Source organism: Rissa tridactyla, chromosome 1, assembly GCF_028500815.1.
Source record: "Rissa tridactyla isolate bRisTri1 chromosome 1, bRisTri1.patW.cur.20221130, whole genome shotgun sequence".
NCBI classification, from domain to species: Eukaryota; Metazoa; Chordata; class Aves; order Charadriiformes; family Laridae; genus Rissa; species Rissa tridactyla.
In genome coordinates this window covers 60,638,569-60,665,448 of record NC_071466.1, presented here as the reverse complement: position 1 = coordinate 60,665,448, position 26,880 = coordinate 60,638,569, and the positions used below count along the sequence as shown (strand labels likewise).

General features: G+C 36.3%; 1 protein-coding gene across 4 annotated transcripts in view; it reads left to right on the top strand.

Annotated features, from left to right (window-relative positions):
• Positions 1 to 26,880, top strand: part of STK24 (serine/threonine kinase 24) — a 62,082-nt gene that overhangs the window by 11,359 nt on the left and 23,843 nt on the right. Inside the window, exons 1-3 of one of the 4 annotated variants that reach the window (XM_054219045.1) lie at positions 4,566 to 4,700; positions 16,012 to 16,149; positions 26,479 to 26,535. In XM_054219045.1, the coding sequence (XP_054075020.1) occupies positions 26,500 to 26,535 (36 nt within the window). In that variant the 5' untranslated portion in view covers positions 4,566 to 4,700; positions 16,012 to 16,149; positions 26,479 to 26,499. Of the gene's footprint in view, positions 1 to 4,469; positions 4,701 to 16,011; positions 16,150 to 24,356; positions 24,792 to 25,669; positions 25,731 to 26,478; positions 26,536 to 26,880 lie in introns of those variants that run through there. The other 3 variants (XM_054218874.1, XM_054219138.1, XM_054218950.1) reach the window with 3 other exon arrangements.

Genomic DNA, 26,880 nt, shown 5'->3' with positions numbered 1-26,880 from the left:
GAAGCCATGAAGACAGCTCCTCAAATGGGAGTGGCCTTATAGCATTGACTGTGCTATACAATTTAATTTGTGTTTGAAGTTCTGACTTGAATGCAAATAATTTGTGAACATATCAGCTGAATGGGGTCAGATCATAGGACTATCTAGTCATGTTGTTTGGTCTTTGACAGTGGTTATTGGAAGATGTCTAAGAAAAAGTGTAAGAATACAGTAATTTGTAATATTTCTATGGCATACTTCCACAGCTTCTACTAAATTTCGCTGCTCAAGGATTTCCAGAGCCAGAAGTTATTATGATTTTTTTTTTTTTCCTTCCACTGCTTCTCCAGTTCTTAATGATTTTGTAGGGTTCGCTGTCTGAAACATCCTATTACAGGTTGTATCCAGGTTTATCTGCATGCACATAAACAATGTTCAAAATGCATTCTTTTTATCTCAAAGTGTGCTAGCAGACAGCAGCAATCACCAACAATAACAAGCCAGTTCACCGTGTAGTGTTTTGTTTGTTTTTGGTTTTTTTTACCGGAAATGTCTGCACCTCTTCACATCATAGTATTTTGGCTCAGTCTTGATAAGGAGTGAGTATTAGACTGAAAAATTGGAAATTGATTTGGTGAAATGAAAAGTATACAAAAGGAGGTGTTGAAAGATGATTGTCTGTTTTAAAAGAGCAGACATAGAGAAATTAGAGATCTGCAAGTAAAATCAGTTGCCCAAATAAGCTCGAGAACTTGAATATGGAGATGGCTTGTAATTCTTGTAAGTTAAAGAGAAAAATATTTTTTTAACCCTTTTCTACAATAACTGGATGAATAACCATTCCAAAAAGGTTAGAAATAAGAACTGGAATGAGACTCAGTTATAGCTATACCTTGGGTCACAATGGTAATGGATAAAGTTTGATCAAACTAGTTTGGATTTCAGTAACATTTTCTGTTGAGCTGTAGGGACTACACTGTAAGACGTGTATAGTCCTGGCTGTGAGGATAGTACTGGAGAGGTGATGTTGGAGTGGACAATTGCTCTTGACAGTTGGTGACTGAAAAGCAACCTTTGCACAAAAAAAAAAAGGCAATGCACACTGATAAAATTTGCTGATGGTACAAAATTTAAAGGCCCCTGTTATACTTGAGAGGCCATTACTGAAGAACTACACAACCACGAGGATTTGAATTACTGAATAAAATAGCACGAAGTGCAGGGTGCCATAAGTATGAATTATTACAAAGAAGCTTTGCAACAGGCTGGGAGCTCGTTAGTTGGAAATGCAGAGGATCAGGAAGAGGTGAGTGGGTTTAGTTGGTCATGGCTGAGTTTGAGCCATGAGGCCAAATGGAACAAATAGGATCTGAGAATGTATTGGACTATCTTTACACTGTAGAAGTGGGCAACAGTGATGTTATGTACTGAGAAGAGTTAATTTTAAGTTTTTCTGGCTGATTAAGGTCAAAAGTAATGAATCCCATGTGGAACAAGTACAGAGAGGTTACTCAAATTATTAGGTGAATGGTTGCTTTACTTGTGGGGAATAGTAAAGGACTTTGTTCTTTGACTAAACAAGCTGGAAACTGAGACAGGATGATTGCAATTTCACACTTCTGAACAGCAAAACTATTCAAAACAAAAACCAAACTAACTCAAGTGGTTATGGAAACTAAAAGTTCTGTAATCATTAGTACTAAATGTTCCAGAAGTTGTTTTTGATTTGCCACAATTTGCATTCTGTGACACACTTTGAAGGAAATGTTCTAGTGGTAGAGATGTAGCTCCTTATCAAACAGGGTGATTAGCTTTATCCTTTTGCAGCAGCTGTTGCTGTTCCATTCTGTGGTTTCTAGCAATCTTCGGTGTGCTCAGTTATATGAAGGCTCCTTTATTGGTTCCCTTTATTTTAATATTAGTAGGAAAAAGCTATATGCTTAGTGGAAGCTTGCAAAGAGTAGAGGCACCTAAACTGTACTGAGTGCATCTATGGAAGACATTTTCTCTTTTCAGTCATATAGAGAGAATATTTATAAAACTCTTTATTTTGGCTCTGTTGGAAGTATTTATAAAACCAAACAAACATATTTGGAGAGAATCCTTTCCATATGCAATCTTGGAAAAATGAATGGGAATTGGCCACTCATGTGCTTGCAAATTCATCAGTTCATTTAAGTATGTGGAGGCCTGATCTATCCATTTTGGAAATAGAGCAGGTCATTAAAGAGAGACCAACTGGTAGTTTTCCAAGATCACTAGTTGCCAGTAGTTAAGGCGCTCACTTCAAACACCTGGTCTACTGAGAAGAATGTTCAGACTTTCTCACAGAGCAAGTTAACTTTTTTTTTCTTTTTAAAAAAATCCCAGCTACTACCTCCTGTTGCTCAGAACAAAGTGAGAAAATGGCAACTTTTAAATTTTAAAAGTAAGAAATGAAGTTATGAAAGTTCTGATTTGGGAAGGAAAAGGGTTTTTTTTATAACTAGTGATTTCACAAGGAACTTGGAGAAAGACCTATTATTATTAATAATTTTAATTATATTAATACCAGCTATTATGGAGAAATTAATTTTTCAAAATGTCTAAAAAATTTGATTGTAAAAAAACCCAAAAATTTAAAATCAAACAGGAACAATTCTTCCCTGTTTCTCGGGACTTCCAGGAACAGTTATCTTCCCTGCTTTTCTGTAAGTATTAACACAAAATAACTGGGAAAATGTTCTTTTGCAGTTGTTTTATAAAACTGTCAGCCTAACACCAGAATCCCAAGAGCTGTAAAAATGAGGCTGTGAGAGTTTTGCAAGTTTCTGAATATTGTGGTGTCATGAAGTAATGGGCTTTAATATACGATTGTAGTAGAAGTTTGAGGGGTTGAGGGGAAAAGGGACAATAAGGGGTCAATACCTACCACCAAGAGATCTCAAAGAGCTGCTGGCAGGTAGTAGCCCTTGTATTTTTCTCTGTATGAACAACTGCAGTACACTACGACTTTGAGTAGTGCTGACTTTTTTGTCTCTGGAGGTGAAACACAGAATTTTTCAGACAGCTGTGACTGGGATTGATTTATGGCTTACCCAAATGCCTTTGTAATGATGTAATGCTTAGATTCCTGTGACTAGTGAATGGAACTAGAAGGCTTGTGTGGATGGATTAGGCGTGCACAGCTCTTTACAGCACATCATCTCAAATTATAACACAGTAGGTATGAAAGCATAGAATAATAATTGTCTCCCACTAGGGAAAATATCTGATGCAAGTGTTAAGGTTTATTTTTATTCATGGAGAATTCGCAGAGAAGACTGTTTTTAATATTGACAAAAGAGCATTCTATGGGACATGAGGAAAATTGCTACAGCACCGGGTGGTTTTATACTTATTTAGGCATGACGGAATTTTTCTTGTATGAGCCTTTTTCTGTATCAACAATGTGTTTTCACTTAGTTAGCATGAACCTCATCTGTTTAAGAACAATAACAAGTCTTTTGAAGTGTTTGTTTTATTTCTTAAGGGAAAGATTCTAAGCAGTCCTATCCTGTTTTCCTTTGTTTCATGACTATTGCTTCTACCTATGACTTCCCAGTTTAGTTGTTGTAATTTATAGCAAGGCTCCTTGCTGTTAGATTAAGAAGGTACACAATGGAAGTTACCATCCATGCACTGAAAGTGAGAAGTCTAAGAGCAGCAGTAGCTAGCTGAATACTTGACAGTGGAGAAAAAACAAATACGGCAGAGTGGTCGGCCTAGGTCTTACATTTGTATGCTTAGGTGAGTGCTTGTAGTTTTCATGTGACTATTCAAATCAAGATAGCTGGGAACAGGATGTTTTTTAGGAGTGAATGACTTTACCCAACTGAGAGAAGAAGAAAAGAAAAATAAATCCTACTCCAGAAAACTTTGGGGTCAGGGATAAGGAGGACATATGGCAGCTCATGCAGGTGATCTTTAGTAGGAGAAAGTTTGCCACATCAAACAAATGGAAATAGTAATCTGTGCACTGAAGAATGGGACCAAAATCCTTAAAAGGATGAGATATGTGAAAAATTCAAGAGAGTAGGACCCTGGCTTCTGGGAAGGAACCGATTTCAAGAGAAAAGGGTAGACAAAAGGTTTTCCTTTATTCATAGTGGTATTTGATCTATTTCGGTTTTAATAGAAACCAAATCTTTGTAAAGATCTTTCCTTCTTGGTGCCTGGGTGCAGTTTATTGGCAAAGAAAGAGAAATTGAGGTAGCAGCATTTTCTGATGCCAGATAGAATAAAACCCTGTCACAGGGACAGTGTTAAATTTGTATTTTATATACAGGGAAGCATAAATATTGCAGTGTGTACATATAAGGGATGTAGAAAGAATGTGTTAATTATGAGATAGAAAAAGAATAGCTGGATAAATAGGAATGTGTAGAATTTGAAGTGTTTGTTGCCTTTAAAAGATCACATTTTATTTTAATGTTACAAATACTGAGTAACTTTTCTCTTATTTTTAACAGACTCTGAAGGCAGACCCAGAAGAACTGTTTACAAAACTGGAGAAAATTGGTAAGGGCTCTTTTGGTGAAGTTTTTAAAGGAATTGACAATCGGACTCAGAAGGTCGTTGCTATAAAAATTATTGACCTGGAAGAAGCAGAAGATGAAATAGAAGACATCCAACAAGAAATCACAGTGCTGAGTCAGTGTGACAGTCCATATGTAACTAAATATTATGGATCCTATTTAAAGGTAAGATGCTCACAGATGATGGTGATTTGATTTTATAAGTAATCTTTTCCAAGTTATCCAATCATTCCTGTTTTTGTTGGCAAGGTTTCAGTCAGACCTCAGTTGAAGACAAATATATTTTTGTCCTTTCGGTTCTAAAGAAAGAATGAGTTACTATATTTTGTGAATCATGTGACAGAACTTACTGGAAAAATAAATGCACATGTCTTTTGCTATTTCTGTACAAAAATAAATTACTTTAAGTAACATCATTTTTTTAAGCTTTAAGTAATATGTTTAGATTCTCTTAATATTAGGAGAATGTAACTCTGTTGTTTAAATTCAGAAAATATAGCCTAAGTCTGCATTTGAATTGTCAAAACATTAAAAACATTAAAAATCAGCAGTTTTGCAAAGCTTGAAAGTTTTTGTCAAGGTTTGATTAGTGGCAAAGCTTAGGTTGCCTTTGAAAGAAGACTGATCCTAGACTTGGTCCGAGTGGTTTAAAAACGAAAATCTAAAAGTTTGCATATTAGCAAGCAGTACATTAGCTGTAAGTGAAGCTAATGGATGGGGTTTCCGTTAACTGCCTTCTGAATCTGTTTCCCTTCCCTCCCCCTGCCATATTAATTCATTTCAGGGTTGAGTTTTAAGTATGCCAGAGAGAGGTGTGTGTTTTTGTTGGTTTTTTTTTTAATTGGATGGATATAGTGATTTATTACCTCTAGAAGGCAGTGGAAATATCTGGAAGCTTTTGGTGGTACTATATTTCTTTCATCAGACTTTGTCCCCATCTGGATAGCTCTTTCTTTTATGACAATGAGATGACAATCTTGATAAGAGATTTTTCTCTTTACAGGGTTTGAAGTTACAAGTAGGCAGGAAATACTTTAATTTTCAGTCTACTTTTTTCTTTTTTGGAAGCATTCTGTTTATTAGCAAAGACATGAAGGTTCTGAAAGGGGTACCCAATTTTATCTCTGGATGTCTGAGATTGACAGTTAGTTTCCAAGGAAAAAAGGACTTTTTCTGAATCCAGGAGATGCATTACTCAAGGCAACAGACAGTTTTTCCTTTCTTCCTTGCTTGACCATCTTATCACTGAAGGCTTTGTGAATAGTTTCAGGCTGGTAACCTGTCACCAGTACTGGACTTAGAAGTTCTGTATATTTTAGATCTTAGAAGCATCAGGAGGGACATAATTGATCACAGTAAATTGGTTAAATTTTTCGTCATGGCTTTTATTGCTACTTTTGAAATTTCTGAGTCTAGGTTTGGTATTTAAGTGAAGTATGGCAAAAAGGCAAAAGTGGTATTTCTCTCCTGGACTTTCTCTCTGCTTCAAATCTGTTCATTTTAGAGGATGAACAGTAAGATCTTACAGGATATGTGAAATAAAATACAAGAAAAATAGTTATAAGTTTGATGGGAATGCCACTTAATAGGTTTTTTAAATGTATAATAGCAATATGTCTGAATAAAGAGAATCCAGTGTCCAAATCTGAAATGAGTGAATGTTAACATTTTGTGTAGATAGGATGGCAACTGTACCTTTTTCTAATTGAAGGTGAGAGAAGACTGTAGGGCTCGGTAACCTGAATAGGTTTGGCTGGATGTGTCAGTAGTGATATTTGTGCTCATTGCTGTGAGGAGGACCTTCTGAAAATACTTGTACCTTCTGCATCACTTCTGTTAAGCGCATTAGCCTGTGAGTTTACCAACTTGCATCAATTTTCTAAGATACCGCACTAACAGTGGCCATGTGTGACTTGGTTGCTTTTGGAGGAAAGTACAGCTCTTTCTACAGCTAGTAGAATCTACAGCTAGTCGTGTTTATTCATTATTTCAGTTCTTTGTGAATATATGTTGTTTTCTAAGACACTTGGAACTACAGAACTTTTGGTCTTCAAAAAACTAATTTCTTTATGCTGTTAAAAATTAATATGTGGTGGTTATTAGCTGATACTGAAGGGACAGAATCTTTGCAAAGGAAACATTTTGCAGTTCTATTAGCTTTCTAAAGTAAGGGTCAGCTCTTGTTACCAGATAGTAATTATATATATATATTTTTTATATATATATATGTGTGTGTGTGTCTCTCTCTCTATATATATAGACACACACACACACATATGTATGTATATATATATGTATGTATATACGTGTGTGTGTCTATATATATATATAGACACACACACACAGAGTTAAAAAGAACCATAGTAATGTTTAAATTACTTGGTTAATATCCTTGGCTAAGAGTCTAGGTTTATTTGTTGCAGATCTTTGTTGTATTTGCAAGCCAGGACTGCCATATGTAGTTCTAAGGGTCTGACTGTCTCTTAACTCTGTTTCTGACAATGTGATAATCTGTCACCAAGAATGTTCAACACATAATTTTCTGCATCTTGAGTGATTAGGAGACATAATTTCTTCCATGATTGGACAGTTTATTTCTAATTGCAGGAAAGGTATTAATGTTTTCTTGCAGAATGAACTTCTTTGAAGTAAGCAAATGGGAAAATGATAGAATCTTCTGTTATATTGCCAGCCACTGCAGCAATTATTATTCTTTAAAGCTTGTGCAGTGTGATAGGTGCTGACCATGTGTCTGTTGGATCTTGGATAGAAAGAGGTACTGTTTATAGGGAACTCTTAAGTTGATTTTCTATAAATTATTTTTGGCAGACAAATAGAAATTCCAATAACAATTTCAGTCTCATTTTTTTTCCTTCTAGCTCAGTCTTTATTTCCCTAGGTTTCTTGCATATCCTTTGGTGAGCTGAAGAGGTGTCTTATTATGTAATAACTTCTTTCCTAAGCATTCCCATGTCAGTTGTTAAGTAGGAATAAGTATCTTCTATGAGAACTTTTTGGTATTTATTTTGCAATAACAAGCTTCAAGATACTGAAAAAGAAAAATTTCTGTATTTCTATCCCATGTTGGGACACTGCAGACCTGATGATTAGTATTTCATGTCCCTTTCTAGAACAATTTTATGCAATTGCAGAATACCTGCTGTGACATCCTTTAAAATATTTGACAGATTTTGAGAGGCATTCTGTATTTTCAGGTTGATGGGCATTGTCATGGAGACTTGGAGACTTTTATATTTTTGAAGGTTTTCTAGTTAGCCAGAATGTTCTGGGGTGGTTGTTGGTGTAGATTTTTTTTTTTTTTTTTTAAAACATCTGAATCTTTGAGAAATCCTTATATTGTTCTTCATTCCCTGTTATTCCACACCTCCTTCAATCAAGCTACAGGGTTATACATGCCAGTGAGTTAAGGAACCTGTTGCTTGAAATTTTAGAAGGCTTATTTAATACTGCTGTAGTTGCCTGAGGCCTCTTACTGTCTTCAGATGATGTTTGTGAGAATACCTTGTCAAGCTCTTGGTGTCTACTGCATGATACACATGGAAGTACAACTTGAAATGAGTATTAATTTTTAATGCGTTAAAGGCAGTTACTTTGTCCTAGACACTTATATTTAAAAACAATTTTTAGCTACTTTTTAGAGTAGGGTGATAAATGCCGTGTTAAATTTTCTTACTCTATATTTTTTTATATCCCAACTTCATCTTCTCAGAAATGTGTAGTCCAGAGACTAAGCCATATGTGTTCATGTGAGGTATCACTGCTTTAACACAGTGAGTCTTAAATAAAAAGCAGCTTGCATAGAGCAAGTCTTCCGTTGCCTCTAGACTTTGTTCTTTACATCTGTTGTTGGAGGTTTATGTATAAATGCTGTGGTCAGAGTTCATTCAAATAGAGCAATAAGCAATAGTAAAGTGGGTACCAGTTTAGGTTGTCATTCTGAATATAAATCAATTTCTGGAACATCTTTTTGTCAGAAGCACTAAGGTTTTTATATAAAACAGAAATGCAAATACTCCTTTCTAAAGCCACATTTTAAAATATGATGTCTTCATGTTCCCATTCTATTGGGAACAAAGGGTTTTTGTCTACTGTAGGAGATAGTAACTAACTAGAATGTTGCTCTTAAAGCATATCGCAGCGACATGGTTTATATGGGTGCATATATCTAGAGGGATTGCATATATATACCTCTATCTAGAGGGATTGCTGTTCCTTATCTGCCATGGTGTGTTAAAAACCTGTACCAATGTTCCTTAATGAAGTAGGCTTAGCAAAATAGGCAGTGGCACCGTTATCTCTCTGCTCTGGGAACCATATCTATCTTTGCTGTCTTCCAAATGAAAGGTTCATCTGTTCCATCTATGATCTGATTAAATGCTCCCTGGATACAAGAACTATAGTTCTTTTTAGATCCGTATAAAATTCATGAGAAACTTCTCTGGGTCTGTTAACTCCTTTAGATTTTAGGTAACAGCATCCAGATAGGGATAGTGGAATAGGGATTCTTTGTGTTTCTTGTTAGATCTATTTTTTGATTTTTCTTATAAAATAGTTTAAAGTTGGTTGCTGTCTCTCCTGATTTTTGCCATACTGTAACTCTTTAGAAGTATTGTTATGCTATTTATTCTAAGAGTTTTTCCGTCTAGGAGTTTGTCAGCTCTGCTTTTTGTATCTTACTCTGCTTTACCAGTTTTTCAAGAGCTTAGTTATATTTGGTTCTGAAGTTGTTTCTCTTGTCCTTTTTAGACCAAGTTGTTTGGAATCTGTTTTATTTCCAAGATTCAGATGCCTCCCTGAAAATGTTTCTACAGTTTTGTTAGTAACTTTTAATTACTTCTTTATTATAACTTCATAACACTTCCATATTTCTTTGATCTTGGATTGTTATTTAGAAATACATGAGAGGAAATTATTTTGTCTTTATCTTTAAATGGTTGAAGAATAAAGTTTCATGGCTCTTTTTGCATGTTTTCCCCCTTCTTTTACTCAGACAATTTCCCATTCTGTAAAAGTATTTTAAGAATTCCTAAAAAAAACCCCAACGTTTATAAGAAGAGCTGTTGCTGGTAAGGTTCGTAAAGGATAGCTGCTGTCCATTTTCATTTTAGTGTTTATACCTGTATGGGTTTTTATTTCATGTCTAGGATATAATATACCTACTGCTGTGAGTCAAGCTGGTGTTTATATAGACTGCAAGAAAGCAGAAGATAGCTTCTAGTTAAATTTAATGAACGACACAATTTATGAATGACACAATATGCCCTCTTAAAAAAACCCATGCCACTTCTGTGAAGTTTGATTAACTGAGCCCTGTAGAACAACGAGTTCAGGCAAATGAAGTCTAGAAATAAAGATTTATTTTTGAAAAGCAGTGATTCTGAAAGTAACATATAGTTTATTTTAGGTAATCAGATGAACGTGAAGTTTGTAAGTAAAGCTGTGGCTGAGCCAAAATAAATCTTGTATTGGCTAGGGCTTTGGCGTACCTGGCATCAGTGAGGCCATTCTTGGAATAATACAGCCAGTTCACAGTGTGGCTGGAAAACTGTAATGGCTTCAGTAAAGAGCTTTAGAACAGTTTGAGATTTGGAAAACCTGTATTCCAGAGAAAGACGGAAGATCAGGCTTGATTTTGTTTATCCGAGAGAAGGTTCGGAAGTGATTTGATGTGTACATATGAAAGCTTTTCCGTGTTTAAGTGCTGATAGTTCAGTGCTTTCTAATCTATTACGCCAAAATGTGACAAGATGTAATTGCTGAGTTGTCAAGCTAAGCAAATTTAATCTGGTAATCACACACACTTTTTTAAAGGGAAGGTAGCTTAAATATTGGAAAAGTTTATATGAGGTGGATTTTATGTCACTTGCAGTTATTTTTTAAATCAGTATTTGCTGAATTTAAAGAAGCCTAAGCTTGCACGCCTTAGGAAACTCAGGGACATTAATGTGGCTATATTGAATATTATTGCCACAGCAATTTAGGTAATGTAAATTTGAGTGTGGGTGTTCATATGTGACTTCAGTAAGTTTTAAGTCGATGTCCTTTTGCTTTACAGGTTTAACTGGTTTACCTTAACATTTATGAGCATCTCTGAACTGATGTGACCTTAAATGTATGCTGTGTGTCAGCCAGAAGTTAATGGACTTGGTGCATTCTGTCCTCATTTGATATAGCAGGCAGCCTGTGGCAGGTTACATTGTGATTGGCAGGGCGAGAGAGCAGAGCGGAGATTTTCCCATTTAACATTGGGACAGTAGAATCCACTGCAACAAGCACTGCTTCAATTGCAGTGGTAGTAGGAGTTTCTTGATATTCCATCACTTGTGTGCTCAGCCTCACAGCAGCAACTAATGCCCTTTCAGACTTGACTTCTGCAAACCACAGTCACTGAACTTTGGATGGGGGTTAGGCACGCTTAAATAAAAAAAAACCCAAACCTGTAACTATCTCTTGTTTTGCCTGCTACAATTGCAACCATGTTGTCATTAGTGCATTTTATGAGGGGTCGACGTGATGGAGCGTCTTTTCTGTTCTCTTGACCAAAGCCAGATGGAATTGCCTTATCTCACAGACTCCTGTGAGTCAGTCCCTATTCTGGTATGCTTACTTTTCTTCTGACGCCCCTGGTAACCCCCTCTGTTCTCACCAAGCATCACTAACCTCCAGAGGAGTTGAACAAGTGTTGCCTTCATTTGTCCATAGTAAATGCGAAACTGACATCTGGCTGGACAGCCCTGAAAGAGGTATCAAGAGAGTTTCTGTCATGGTTCTGCTAGGCCTTCAGATCTAGCCAGTCTGCTGATTTAAAGAACAAGTTGAAAGCTTCCATTGATACAGTCCCTAATGGCCATAAATAAGACTAAAGCAAAAGGGTGTGAAAGAACCTGTGAACTCTGTCTATCTCTGGCGCAGATGGTTTTCCTGTGAGGCCCTGTTTTCATACTTAAAATAGTTTGTTATTTCTGAAATAAAATTGTTATTTCAGAGATGGTTACCTTGCAACTTAGACCCTTTGTTGCCTATAGTCTTTACTACTTGTGTTTTTCCGTGTAGCCATTTGCTGTGCTCTTTAATGAGAAAGGAGTCCCTCGTTTGTGTTGTCTTTATTCAAATATATTGTTTTGAGTGTGTATTTAGAAATTTTTTTATTTCACTACTTTCCTTTAACAGTCCAAGGGATTATTGTCATTTTCTGGAATCTGCATCATATTGTCCTATTTTTCTGAATCTGTAGGAAAAACCTACCTAGTAAACAATGGTTGCTTCAAGAATTTTCCCGTTTAACACTGTAATCAGCTCTGCACTGTTACTCTTTTATGGCTAAGTTATTCTCACTGTACGAGTGTATCAAGATTGGGAAGCATCACTAGTATATCTCAAAAAAACTCGAGAGTTTGTGATACCTGTATTTTGCATAATCCAACATTTCGGTACTTAACTGTGTCATGTTATTCTGATCTTGTTTTAAATCAAAATTTAGAAAGCTCAATGTAAAATACCATTTCTTGGAAGTAATGTGTTTGTGGTGTTCTTGTTGTGAGGGCTTTAAAAGCTGCCTCTGTACTGCTCTGATTGCTGGCTTCTTCTGTATGAAATGCTCTGTGCATCATTTCTCATCTCAGTACTTGCCTTTAGGCAGATCTAACAGGTAGTTGCTGCTGAAATAGGCAGCAACAGTATCTTATTCCCCATCCTGCTTTCATGTTCCTGCCGTTTTACTTATATTGGATCTGTTGACTGTAGACTGACTGTTTCACTGGGGAAGCCAGTTTCCCCAATAACTTCGCTTCTGAAAAGGGCAAACCCCAAACCCTTATGGATTAGCCAGTTCAGACTTGTGGCTTCAAAATTGCTAGGTCTGTTGCAGGAAAGGGAAAAAAAAAAAAAAAAAAAAAGGTGGAGTTGGGTGGCCCAGCAATTGGGAGGTGGAGGGAGAGAGAAGGACGACCACTGTTTTTTGTAACGACTTGCTTCTAGATTAGCTGTAACTTGAAGTCTTGTATTTAGTTTGGCCATGCAGATCGGGATGATATGGCATTGCTTTCTAACAGTACGTAATATTGTTTATATCGAATGTCCTTCTGTATCTTGTGTGTTAACTGCTACCCTCACTGCTGCAGGCCTGAGAGATATCTGAAAAGGGAGTACTAGTATGGCATCTAGGTGCAAACTTTTTTCTGCTGCTGCTGAAAGGGCAAGTTCCACTCTCCCTCGTGGCTGGCCACTTCCTCACACTGGCAGTAGCGGCTAGGTGTGAAATGGCTCAGCTCACTGAGTAGGCAGGGGACTAATTGCCCTTTTTTTTGTTTGTTTCTTTTTTTTTTCTCTTTTTTTTTTCTTTTAAGGAGGTGGGAGATTTTACACTGCTGGTTCAGATTTATGGAGCGCAGTGCTGAATCATTGCTTATGAAGCTTCTTTGATCAGCAAACAGTAATGCTGAAAAAAAGTATGTGTCTGTCTATGTATTTGTGCCCAGGTTTAGGTGGAGTAGTTCCATGGGCTGGTTCCCCATCTTGTTGCCCAAATAGGCTTCCTGGCACAAGGCTTTTCAGCTAGAATGTGACCAATGGCACTATCAGGTGGCTGCCAATTTATTGAGACCGTGTTCTCATGAACCTTTAAAACATTTGCCATTTCAATTGCAAACTTCTTTCTTTACATACCTCTGTTCTAATCTTGTGCTCTTACATACTTACTATGTTTGTGTCATATCTTTATGTGAACATGAGGTAGTTTGTATTGCTCAGTTGACTTTCTTTTAGCATTTATACAGTTCTTTGGGTCAAAAGAATTCTTCTAGGTCTTCCTATGGTCTGTATGGAGATAGTTGTATAAAAGCAGAAAAGTCACATATAAGAGAATATTATCTTATGGCATGTTACAGAACATGTTAATAACCATATTAAAGTGGTTGAATGTAGAACTTTGAGAAACTTAGTTGGAAAAAGTTGGTTAGACTCAAAAATATTAAACTTTAAAAGGAAAGTTCCATGGTGAGTAAGTTTATGGACTGTATTAGTTCAAAAACATCGCATTGTATTCAGGGGAGCCGGTGTTTTCAACCAAATTCTTAATGTTCTTTCCATCTAGTTTTTTCCTTATACTACCACATTTGTAACCTGTTGCATAACAGTTGGGATAAAAGTCACCATCTGGAGGTACTAAGGCTTTCTCTCTGCTTTCTTCAGCAGTTGCTTGAAACGACAATTTGTAAGGAGACAAAAACATAGGGGAGGAAGGCAGAATGGAAATGGTGGATGTGAATAGAAGGTGTTTTTAGCAGTAATTAGAGGTCGGGGAAGAGTTGTAAACAGAAAAAGTGAAAAACAATTATTGTTTTCAGAAAAATTGTGTTTTACAGGGATCGGAGCGATGAGCTTGTCAGAAGTCCGAGTTGAAGATCCTGGGCAATTCTAGGGTTGATACATACAACTTCATTAGTAGTAAGAGTTTTGAAGAAGGATTGGCCTATGAATGTTCTATAGAGGAAGGAGTGGAATGTAATAGCAATGTGAATGGAAAAGAGGAGTAAAGATTTACAACCTGCAGAGCTGGGTGCAAAGGTGTTGCAAGTTGTATACACAAGTGGTGAAAAAAGGATTAAACTGATGTGTGGATTGATATTTGTGCAAAGAAGTAAACTTGAGTTGTACCTTTCATTTTCAATTTAATTTGATGTAATGGGTAAACAGGAACAGATGTAAACATTAACGTAGCTATTTTTTTGGCAATGGAGGTAAAGGGGTTCTTGTGCCTCGTATTCTCTGTTGGAAGTTTGTTTCTGGTCCAGAGAGGGGAGTATTTCATAAAACCCCTGAGTGTTACTGATGGGAACTACTCCAGTCAAATAGGCTTAAGATACATAGGTGCAAATAGGATGACATTTTTGTTGAAGAAAAAATTACTAATCTCAGTATTCATCAGATGCAAGGTTCATTTGTTAGTTATGGTTTTCTTGTAATGCAATTTGTCTGAACGAGTTAATTCTGTAAACTAATGCTGATTTCCTTTTGCTTCTGATTTCCCATTTTGGGACTTTGTACAGTTTATTAGTAACCATTTGAGGTATCTCTCAGTAAAATTCAGTTCCATGTGGAGCTTTGATTATGGGTTACGTTTTTGTGTTTCTTGCCTTCTCAATGACTACCTGTAAGACATTAATAGAGGAAACGTTGGGATTGTCATAGAACCACCTTTGTGTGCCTCTTTAAAAAAACTTCCTGGGGAAAAAGATTGCCACAGATTGCAGTTACGTTTTTTCCCCCTAAGGTTGTGTGTTATTTGCCTAGTGGACAGGGAAGGGGAGGGAGATGACTATTGTCTGCCACGCTAGGTAATAAAAAACTTGAAAGTTAAAGGGGTAATGCCTGTAAGGGACAGGATTTTTGCTCTCCCACGGCTGTTTTTAGAAGTGAGAAGAGGGAAAATGGCTGTACGCAGGTGGGAAGAGGAAGAGTATGGGCTCGCATACACTTAATGTTCCAAAGAAGTGGTTACCCAGTCCTTTAGGAAGTGAAATATGTACACTTCTTCAGTTACTGTGTAAGTTTCTTGTGTTTACTATCTGGGAACTGGTTTTGCAGCCAAGACAAGAAATATGTGTCTGTTTGCTTCTACTATAATATACTTTGGTAGAAGAGCTCCATTAGTTTGGAGCTCTGGGAAATCATGTGCTTAATATGACATGCCTAGGCTTGTGACAGCCGGGCTATAAAAATTCATTTCTATGGTGGAAGGCTATGTGCCCAGGAAATGTGCCAAAGAGGCTGTGAATATGGACACTGTTAGAGATGACTCACACTGAGGAAAACATGGAGCTCGTGGCTCTAGCATGTTGGCATGCAAACACAAAAGTTTGCTAAGGGTTCTGCAGAAGGAATCTTTTATCAGTACTGTGACAGAACTTTCATTGTCTTTTTTTTTTTTTTTTTTTTTTTCCTAGCAAGTGGCTCTGCAAGCTCTGTTACAACTAGTTTATGGCAAAAAGAATGCATTTAAGGATTAATTGTGTACTGCTGTGGTAATTGCAAGAAGTAATTGTTGAAGAGTGACTGCTGCATTAGATTGTAGAATACATTGACTAGTATGTACGTCTAGAAATGAAAAAGTGATATTTTTTCTTGAGATCTGAAGAAGGCAGGAGTTTGAGTGTTGGAAAATTATTCCAAAGGCAAATAGCTTTTTAAAATACATATATACGTGCATAAAATACTGTATACTAAGGTGGTTCTGCCTAGTCTGAAAAATCGTGTTGCCTGTGTTTTTCATGGAGTTCATAGTGTCCAAACTGGAATGAACAATTCTTCTCTTTCCTTAGTCTCTGTTCTGCATTGGCTACCCAGCAGATGCATTTATTTTTTCCTTTGTGGTTGAACATGTTAGATGGCTGACAAACCTTGATTAAAGGACATAAATGCGCCACATGCAAAACCACAATGATTTCTTTGATTGCAGGGACCTTTTGGCCAGCTTGCAGTAAGGACTTGTGTTTAGAAGAGAACCTTTGGGCTCATCTGTATCTCCCTCCCCTCAAAGGGATGGCAGCCCGAGGACAGCTAGCATTCATCCTGACGCCAAGAGACTTCAAAGGAGGTAAGCGCCTCAGAAATGCTCCCCAGACAAAATAATTCTCATCAGTCCTGCACCCCAGTGTGGTAATATTCTTTAGTACAGCATTACCATCTCCTAAACTTTTCTGTTCATGGCTCTTCATGAAAACTTTTTTGAGTACTCTGTGAGGCCTCATCAGATGGTTGCAGCCCCGTAAGTTTCATGGAGATGTCCATTGCTGTCAGTAATCCTTGTCCATTTGCTTAAGAACATGCCCCCAGTGGAAGAGAACAAGACATTTTGTATTTCCTGGGTTTGTACTCAGATATACACTCCTGGCCTTCCCTTATTTTGTTTTTCATATTTTGGATGAGGGTTCAAACTTGAGCTTTTTCGCAATTAATGATCCTTAAGGACAAAGTCAGGAAAAAAACCCAAACAACCCAACCAAACCCTGCTTGCTCCACACGCTTTTAAAAGGCTTTTTTAAAAAATGGATCTCTGAATAATTCCTTAGTATTCAGATGATTTCCACCTAATTCTTTGTGTGTTTAATTTTCTAGTGAGCATTATCCCAGAAAAGTTCTGTAGAAACAAATTACTGTATTTCATTCTCCGCGACAGAAATACATCCTTGTTAAAGATGCTACCTAGATGTAGCACAGCTGTTTTTGTCTTCCAAATGCCTATGGAATAGTTATTTAGTAGAAAGAGCAATCTAAAATAAACAGAAGTTTACCTTGACATCAGAAATTTAAATGCAAAAATCCCATGTTAGTTTTAAAATTTATTTATTTATTTTATAAAAGACTTCTCAGGGGTTGATTTCTACCCCTTCCCCACCCACCTTCAGGTCACTTCTGCGAACACTCAGCTCTAGATCTTGCTTTTCTTGTTCTTATTCCAGTAAACATTATATGAAACCCACGTGACAGGAAACGTGAGGAAGAACTTTCTTGGGTTTTTTTGTTGTGTGGGAATTTTTTTTGTTTTGTTTTTCATTTTCTTTTTTAAATGGGAATGCTTGGGAGTGTAGTAGACAGTTAGTAAATATGAGTTATGTTTGCTGAACAGATTATTTTATTTTTTATTTTTTCCTAAGGGTGTGGATTTGGAGAGCATAGTTGGCACTCAGTAACAGACATAGCTTAAATGATCTAAGTCCTCTGTGACTGCAGGTACCCTGTTTAACAACTTTTGCCTTGGTTTTTCCATTTATGAGAGTGTATTATTTAACTGTTAGCTTGACTTTTTTAAGCCTAAGTAAGAGATTTCTGACTATGTAGAGTACTTTCAGTAACTGCCATCTAGCTAGCCTTTTTATTGGGCTTTACCATCTAAATACAAAGGTTCTGTAGACAGTGACTTAAATATGTTGAGGTAGTAAAGAAGTGGATTGTTCTATAAAATAATATCCTACCTCATCCTATAAAATAATATCGCACCTAATTCAACACTTATATAGCTTTGAACGTTATGAACAACTTGCAGATCCTCCAGACTTATGTTTGCAGGTCCTGGCTATGTTGGTATGTTAAAGTAGCTTGGGTTTTGCTTGACTCTTTGGTTGGTTTTGGTTTTTATGGGTTTGGGGTTTTTTGTTTGGTTGGTTTTGTGTTTGTTGGTTGTTGTTGTTGTTGGTTCCCCCCTCCCCCCCCCCCCCCCCCCAAATGCTGAGATTTCTTTTACAGTAGTCAGCTTCCCTAGTTTAGTTGGAAATTTTTTTTTGTAATCCTCTACATTTCATATGTCGCTTGTTCACTGTAGGAGTTTGGATTTTTTTTTTTCTTAATGTATAGTCTTTCCATGATGTGTCATATCTATACCCCTTCTTCTGGTGTTAAGAGAGGCAAAACAGCCAACGGCAATTTTTTTCCTGGGAATTCTGGGGGGAAAAGAAGTGTTAGAATACACTTTTTTACCTCTACAAGGTATTACTGAATGTGCCAAAATGAGCAGTAGCACACTGCAGCTTGTGTAAATCTTACCAAGTTCATTCTGTTCCTGTAAGACAAGCTAAATCACAAATATAGTTTATTTTTATTAATGGGTTGCCCTCCCCTAAGAGCAGATGAGAAGGAAACAAAGGCACATCTTCTTTCCTTCATTTGAGCGGCCGTTTAGTGTCAGTGAAAGTGGAGGCGTCTTTGTTTAGGGGGTTTTTTTTGGTGTTTTTGTTTAGTTTTTTTTTTTTGTTGGGTTTAAAAATAAGGTTAGTCTTATGCCTGCTTCTCTAGGAATTCAGTAAGAGTAGAACCAGGGCTGAGAATTTCTGGAGTTCTTTCTAATCTAAAATAAAATATCTGTTGATGGACATACATTCTGATAAAATGAGAGACCTAGCTATAGGTGGGAAGTATTATATTATTTGGAGGCTCTGGTATTCATGAAATACTTAAATAAATCCTTTCAAATATAAATCTAGTTACTGCTTCACCAGTTTTTCCTGGGGGGAACTGATATTCACAGCAATATTCTTTCTCTTTGGGGCCTTTCAAATTGGTAGTAAAATTCAATCATTCATTTAAGAAGCAAGATCAATTTTAACTGTTTTCTTTAGTAGTATTGCAGATGATCTACTTCAGCATGGCTAGATTTTTGCTCATACTTTCTTGATGAATAGATTATCTTAATCTGAATTTTATAACATCTGCTTTTGCTCCTCTTATACTCTGAAACGCCAAAGCAGGATATTAATTTCCAAGGTTAAAGATGGCTAATTCACTGCAGCTGTTGTTGCTTCAGTTATTTTTCACCTTTCTGAGAAAACTGGACAGTACTTGAAGACTCTGCTCTCAAAAATGGACTGTTAGTTGTGACAGGACGGTGGAGGTGGAAGGGGAAGGGAGAGGACAATTTATCCAGAGGATGTCTTTGGTGGCTAGGGCAACCTGGATGTCTTTAGCCTTGTTCTCTCATAAAATAGTTTTTCTTGTTCTCCAAAGCCAACAATTGTCTTTCCATGCCATCTGACTTTCAGGTGCTCTGAAACAAGTGTCTTTAGGGAATACTGCAGTTTGGTTTTATTTAATGAAATCTGTAATGATACAAACAAATAGCTCCCCCTCTCATCCCCTCCTTATATAAAATGATACACCAATCTATACAAGTTTATGTTGTTGTAATGGGTGGAAATAGATGGAAGAACATTAGCAGATGAATAGATTGTGAAATAAAAGTTCAAGTGAAGGATCGACTGCATGATGAACTCAATGTGCTTCCTAGGAAGTGTCGGAATGATGGTGGCCTTCTTTATTTCTCGTAATGAGGCTCGAGAACTTTTTGTTCATCAGATATGGGCAAAAAATAGTAATGCTTACTAAGATTGCCTTTAAGAACAAACTATACTGTCTTAGAAAGTTTGCGTCAGTTGGTACTGAAAGTTTTGGGTTTTTTCTGACTTTGTCTTCTGTGAAGGCAGTTTCAAAAGCTTGTAAAAACATTGTAGCCTTTCTTGATAGCTCTTACACAGTCATAGGACCCTAGATATGGAGTGGTAGAATTGGTTTGTCCGTTTTCAATGCAAAGAGCTTGATTATTTACTATTTATACTAACAGAATTGGGTACTCATGGTGTTCAAATTTTGGAGAAACTACAGTGTAAATAATTTTCTTTTGCAAACAGTAATTCCACCTGTTGTCACATCCCTTTCATCTGTCAAAAGAGTTATTATATGACATTGAGCAATCCAACTGGCATCTGGATAGGCTGTTTGAGGTTCAAGGGTGCATTGCTTACCTCCTCTGTCCAGGGATTGCGTACTGGAAAGAATGGAACGAAAGCAGAAAGTGGTATGCTGTTCATTTTGCAATGTTAATACATGGCAGCACTTGATGATCTAGTCCTGATTAGATTTAAATTGAACCAATACTATATATAGGTAATATTTATAACTAGTCAAGAAATGACAAGGATTGAGGCCATGAGGTAGACCTCTGTGTATTCCTTGCCAAAACTATGCATTTGCTGAATAACAGTAATAGCCACCAAGAACTCACTTTTGGCAAATGGTATCTATTCTACTACGAATCTGTGGGTCTAGAAAATGAAAAGTCAACTAACACCTGCAAAGTTTGCAAATCCTGATGAGCTTGAAGGATCTAATGGCGATACATCAAGTCATAGGTGCCTTCTCTCTAAAGCCTAAACTAATAATTTTGTTGTATATGTGGTTTTTTTGATGAAAGGATAAACTCCAGGGGAAGGGCATTTAAAATATTTTGGAGTTCTTGATGCTTCTTGATATATGTTTTCAGGTTTGAAACAGTTGGCAAGGTTTAGTGTTGTTGTGGAAAGGTTTGAGAAAGGGAAGGGTAAGAGGAGCAAAACCCACAAATATATAAATGCCATTTCCTGTCACTACCTCAATGCATCACTTATGGCACAAGCAAAACTTAATTTTTTTTCTGATCGATCTGTATCTTGTCTCTGTGTATAAGCTCACAGATATCCATGTGAGTTAATAAATAATGAGATCTGAAATGCCAGGGTGTGCCTGTTCTTCATCCTGTATGACAAGACAGTAACTACTATTGTGACCGGGTGTTCAAAGGAGATGGTGAATGAATAAAAGAATGCCTGTATTTTGGAGAATTCAGATGTACAAGTGATCATATTCCTTAAGGTGTATTTCTCTTTGGTTACTCATTTCTTCCTCTTTTTATGAAGGGTGTAAGAACGATAAATGTTTTCAGATTAATTTTAAACAGGTGGTTTTATGCTTCTGTTTTTGGGGGGTTGCACAGCTTCTTTTGGGGCCGGACCTTCTTTGCTGGGGGGGGTGTGAGTATCTTTGGCATTATGTGATTCTGCCACCTGGTGGCTTTGTCGAGCAGCACGGGCTTCAGATGCACAGTTAAAAGCCTAAGTGTGAAGAAATCCTGAAAAAAAATATCTTTCTTTCCTTCCAAAACAGGGAATCAGTGGGCAAGGCTGCTTAAAGTAGATATAGAAGACAAGTTTCGTGATCTCTGCATCATGTTTTTGAAGTCAGGCATCTAAGAAACACTGTGCAAGTATCTAAGAAGCTTCTGGTTGCTACAGCTGTCAAACTTCCCTGGGTGTTTTTATATATGAAGTTAACAGAAGACAAATCTCTGTGAGGAGTAGTAACAACCTGTGGCAGGAATGCAACTTAGGTTATCCTGTTGCATACGTTGTGTATTTCAAGGTTCTTTTAGTGTGGTTTCTTAAGCTGGAAAGTCAGTATGAACATTAATACTAAATTTATACCAGTGTTGAGATAGAAGTCTTTTTTTCTGGCCTGTATTACTGTGGCATATATATCAGTTAGACTGAAATTTTTATTGAACAAAATACCACACATTGTGCAATACATATCAGTTTTGGAACTAGTTTGTTCTTTTCCAATTAGTTGAGGTATTATTCAGATTAGTCCAGGGCATTCAGTTTCTCTTTTTCAATACTGTAGCTTTTTCTGATAATTTAGTGATGGTAAAACTTTTAGTATATAGATCAAATTAAGCTTTATTTTGATCAGCAAATTGTTGCGTTATTACAATCAAGTATGTAACTTTGACATAAGTTAAAGTGCTTGGAAGTACAGATTCTAAGTGGAATTTGGAGATGGCTTGTCTCCAGAACTACACAAGCCTTTTGTACATATTTATAAATACCCTCTATTCTGCTGCTAATTGTGTACCATAAATTTAAGGTGGGAAATACCCTTTCTCACAATAAATTTAAGGTGGGAAATTCTGTTTCTCAAAATAGGTGTGTGTGGGGGGGTTTATTTCACTTAGAACCAAACATGTTCTTGCTGTTGGACTACGGTTTTCAAATTGCATTAGTTGACTTTGTTGATTTAAGACTTTTAGTTAAATTCTAAATTACTGTACAGGTCATTTGGTGCTCTTCCTTCCGAATCCATCTAGTCCTTCTCTTTCGTGGCTCTGTTATGTTTTCTTCTGCACCTTCTCCTTCCCTCAAGCAAAGCGATTTAGAAACATTTTAATCAATACGTACTGTGGCTTGATTGCTTTACTTCAATTTCTTCTGTATAATATCACAGTGCTAAGAAATGTGTGAGTTTGTTCTTAAAAAAAAATGCAAATTGTCTCTAAAGATAGGCCTCTCCATGTTTGTTCAGATGTTTTATTAACTTCGTAAGGACTTACAAACAAACATTTTAATCTTGATTACTTATTTCTGTATGTGTCTTCTATACTCTGATTTTGGTTAAAATGTACTTACGAGACTCTACAGGAGTTTTTTGGTGAGATGGCCTTTTTTTGGTGTATAGTCCTTGATTTTTGCATATTAGAAGTTCTTCATGTGCTGTAATTCCACTTAATTTACAAATACTTTCATGGTATAACAGTGACTTAATGGAGGATGCTTCATTAGAGATAAAGCTGCTATTGTAAGGTTTTCGTGTGGTTCCAGAGTTACAATCAGAAGTCAAACCTCAAGAAGAGCAAACTAGTTTGGAAAGGATTTACAGAAACTCTGCCTTTCTGTAACAGAGCTGCTTTTAGATCCCAAAACTGTTCCTTTCCTCAGTTTCATGGCATCAGGGGAAAACCTCTTGTTCCTACTGTGAAAAAGGAAGTGTTCCATCTGCCCTCATTAATACGCTCATCTATGTTTATAGAGAAATAATAATCCTAAATTTGGATTGATGACTCACCATGGCTTCACTGTATTTGGAAGAAAATTCAATGCTGTGTTGTGCCTGATGCTTAACAGAAGAAAACCGATCTTATTTCAGATCTTAAAATGGACCACTGAACGTTGCTAGTCTCAGTATATAAGTGTAATATCCTCTTGAAAATATAAGTGATTATGTGTAATATGTGATTACTAATCTAGGCTATGGAAGAAAATTTAGCGCTTTGGTGTTCTGTTTGAGAGGAAAAGTGGGGAATGTATGCTGGAGAATGTGAGAAGTACAAGCAAAAAAAGAATTTGGGCAGCTTTAAAAAGCAAAATGACAGTAGGTGTTAGGGAATGTGAAGCATGCCAGAGATACTTGGAAAGGAAGGAAAGAAGGAGGCACATTGCTCTGGTGATGCCAAAGTCAATTGATAGTAGTGCTCTACTTGCCTTGTGCTGTTGTTACGTGGCATAAAGTAGCTATATATAGGTTACTGGCTCTATGTAGTAGAGTATGTATTAAGCAAATCATTAAAACTGTCTCACCAAAAGCATTTCTTTGCATTTTCTTGTTAAGCGATGTATGCAGATTTTAAAAAGGAATGCTAAAAAAAAAATTTCCAGCAAAAATTAGTTAAAGGTGATAGTAAGATTCTCTACAATAGTAATTACATCTGTTCAGATACTTCATATGAATAATGAAAACTTAAAAAAAACCACCACCAACAAAACATACATGAAATTGGGTAGTATTTCTGTGGCGAGGGGAAAGGGGAACCATAGGGAATTAAAAATCACTTTGAGTCTAGGGTAACAGATACCAACATGCCGTAAGTGTAATAGATTGCTATTGCTTAGCTTCACACTGGGATACAGATGCAGTTATGTGTGTGTTCCCTAACTGCATTTCCATACTTTACTTGTTTTAAAATGTAGTATTACTGAGTTTACTGGAGCCATGGCTTTTATATTGTAAATTCAGACACATGGCCCCAAGCAGCTGATGAAAGTTTCAGGAGCAAAGACTGAGCAAACTAGGAAAAGAACTGAAAAGGATAAATGATGATTTAAAAAGACTATGAATTTTGTAATTTGTAGTTTTGTAATTGTGTTACATGATTGTGTAACTACGTAATTAAAATGATATTCTTAAATTTTTTAAAATTTATTTTCTGCTACTTCTAATTTCTAACTTTCAGCTGGTGAATTTAGTAGCTACTTTTATGGAGAAGTTATCTGTTGAGAAATTGTATCTTATTTCAAATTGTTAGCTTTTTAAATCCACGAGGTAATTGAGATGATACAAAAAGGCAAGATGTATCTCTTCTTGACTTCTTGGTATGGTTTGGTTTTGGTTTTTTTTTATTTTTGAGAGGATGAAGGGGTTCGTTTGTCCTGCCTTGTTCTTTCCCACCCAGGCATTTCCATTGAAATGAAAAATAGTGATACAGTTGACATGTTTGCATTTAAATTACTATTAAAATTAAGTGTAAATTTTGCGGACGTGCAAAATTTGAATATTCAGGGAATTTCATCCAGCTTTAAAAGCATACTCAGAAGCATACTTGTTCTGGAACTGTTAGGACCCGGAGCCTTGAAGGGAAAGGCAAAATCTGAGAAACTCTTAGCAGCAAAATGAGTATTTCAGTACTATAAGGGACTCCCTCGGGATGACCAATAATTCTTGGAATATCTGTGGTGTCTGCAGAAAGTAAGCATTATTAAAATGCTGTATGTAGATACTTAGCTAGATTATGTTTTAGAATTACTTTTTCTCCCTAAAAATGTGTTCTGGCTCTTTTAAAATATTTTTAACAACATTGTGTTTGTAAGTAATATTAGTTGACTCCTGAAGAAAGGTATCTAAATTTAGCTGGATCTGTGTGTTAAAAATAGCGGGTGATGAAGGAACTCTAATCTGGGATTTTACCCAAAAATAGTACAATTTTTGTAACCGGAGGTAGGTTGGGAGGGCTGTGCGCATTTACCTACAGAAAGTCCATCCTGAGACCAGAGAGGGGACAGATGCAGATGAAACCACAGCTATAATAACGACTAAAAGGCTTAAGTGAGTACTAAGGGCTAAAATGTTCTAATCCCTTAGGAGATTTAGAAAAAGTTATGTTCTGCATTACATTTGTCAGTTTTCTAAAAATTTCAATCCATCTTTATAGATGATTATTCAGAGTCTTACTTGCCCTGCCTGTGAGCTGTTATTTTTACATGAAGTTTTATTTTGCGGGCAAAGTAAAGGAATATTGTTGCTATTTATGTGTTCCTTACTTGGGGACCCCTGTGTTTTTTATGCTAGAAGTCTTGGGAATGTTTGGTACGTAGAGTTAAAACTAACAAACCATAATATAACTTGATAATCATAAAACCTAAAATGAAACAATACCTTACCATATGTTCCATGCAGCAGTTTAATTTAAATATCTATCTGGTACATTTATGACCTTTCTTTAAAACATGTTTCAAGGTTGGTGCTGCAAGGAAAAGGTGGACTAACTGCTTCTCTTAGTGTATTTGGGAATAAGATGCTGCGAACAACGGAAAGAAATTATTGGACCTAGTCTTTTTCTTAGCATAGTGTATTGTATACCTTGTGTTAAACGTTCCTATAGGATGTATCAAGCTTCCCCTTGAGAATATAGTAGCTTGATTTTTTTGTTGTTAGCTTTTATTTTACTAGCTAAAGCTAGCAAATTGCTAGAGTCATCTCAGATGAAGCAAGCTAGTAATAAAGATTATTTTTCTTGAACACAGTTTTTCAAAATCCTATACCATATATCAGGTGCATAAGTATTAGTGGAAGAAACTTGCCGGTGTTCTTCCTCAGGTCTGAGATAGATGATTGTTCAAAAAAATGAAACAATGCAGAGATGCAAAGAATAAATTTTAAATTGAGTTCAACCCAGACAGGAGTCAGGCGTGTTTAAGAAAGTATTTTGGAGTATCTCTACGGATAAAGATAATCAACAAAATCAAGACATTTTTTCTAATGAAAGTAAATATATTTTATGTAATGTATTTATTATTTGGTATTCTGAATGTCTATAATCAGAGTTTTAAAATGTAAGTTTATTCTCCTCTGTTTTCATTGAGTGGCCCCTGGCTGTCTCTTTCTTGTCTCAGAAGATACTTTTGCAAACTGTGCTAAGGAATGTGATACGAACAAGTAGGTGGGTGGCTTTTGGGAGTTACTATGCTGGTGAATTCAAGCCCAGAATACTTGTCCAGTTCTAGTCGGCATAAAGGCAAGAGGTTATGTTCTGCTACTTGACTCTGGTAGGGATTAAAGAGTAGTTTCTTCTTCCCTGGACACTGTCTGCATTCTAGTAGTATTAGTATCAGTACAATAAAGAGGTACCATGATATGAGCTTGAGTGTGGCATTAAGAGCATGCACCAATTATTTGAAAGTAATGAACTTCTAATGTTTGTGCTCTTACTCATTGGTAAATGTGAAGTAGCTTTCCTCTTGTTAATTTAGATGAACAGAATTAAACTTTCTTGAACGCACATGATTGTGTAAATATCCTGTGACAGACTAAATTAATTCCTTATCAGATGGGACTAGAGATAGTGTATCTTTAAAGAATAATCCAAAGATATTTTGGAGGAACTGCTAAACATTAATGGTGTTTCAAAACTATAGATTCTTTCTTCAGCAAAAAGAATGGAACAAGTCCCACTAACTTAATAACTGATATTTTTCTTTTACACTTCATAGATTTCTTTGATTTTGTTTTGCAGGATACAAAATTATGGATAATAATGGAATATCTGGGTGGAGGCTCTGCCCTTGATCTAGTAAGTAAATTATGTATGATTTTTGTTATTTTAGGTCGTATAATTATTTTTCTATCTTATAATTCTGGAAACTATAATATGTCATTTGGCTATGACAAAGTTTGTTTCCAGTAAAGGAGAAAAAGTGTTTGTCAATGCTGGGAAAGTGTTATTTTCCATGAGGCAAGACTGATTATTTGTATAGATGGAAGGGAACTAAGCAACCTAATATTGGAAACAGGATATAAACATCTTGTAATGCTAATCTTCAGTCAGCCAGAGAGCACAAGTGGCTGAAAATAAGTTTGTTTTTTGTTTTTTTTTTTCTTTTTTTCTTCTGTGTTTCTGCCACCACAGCTGCTCCTA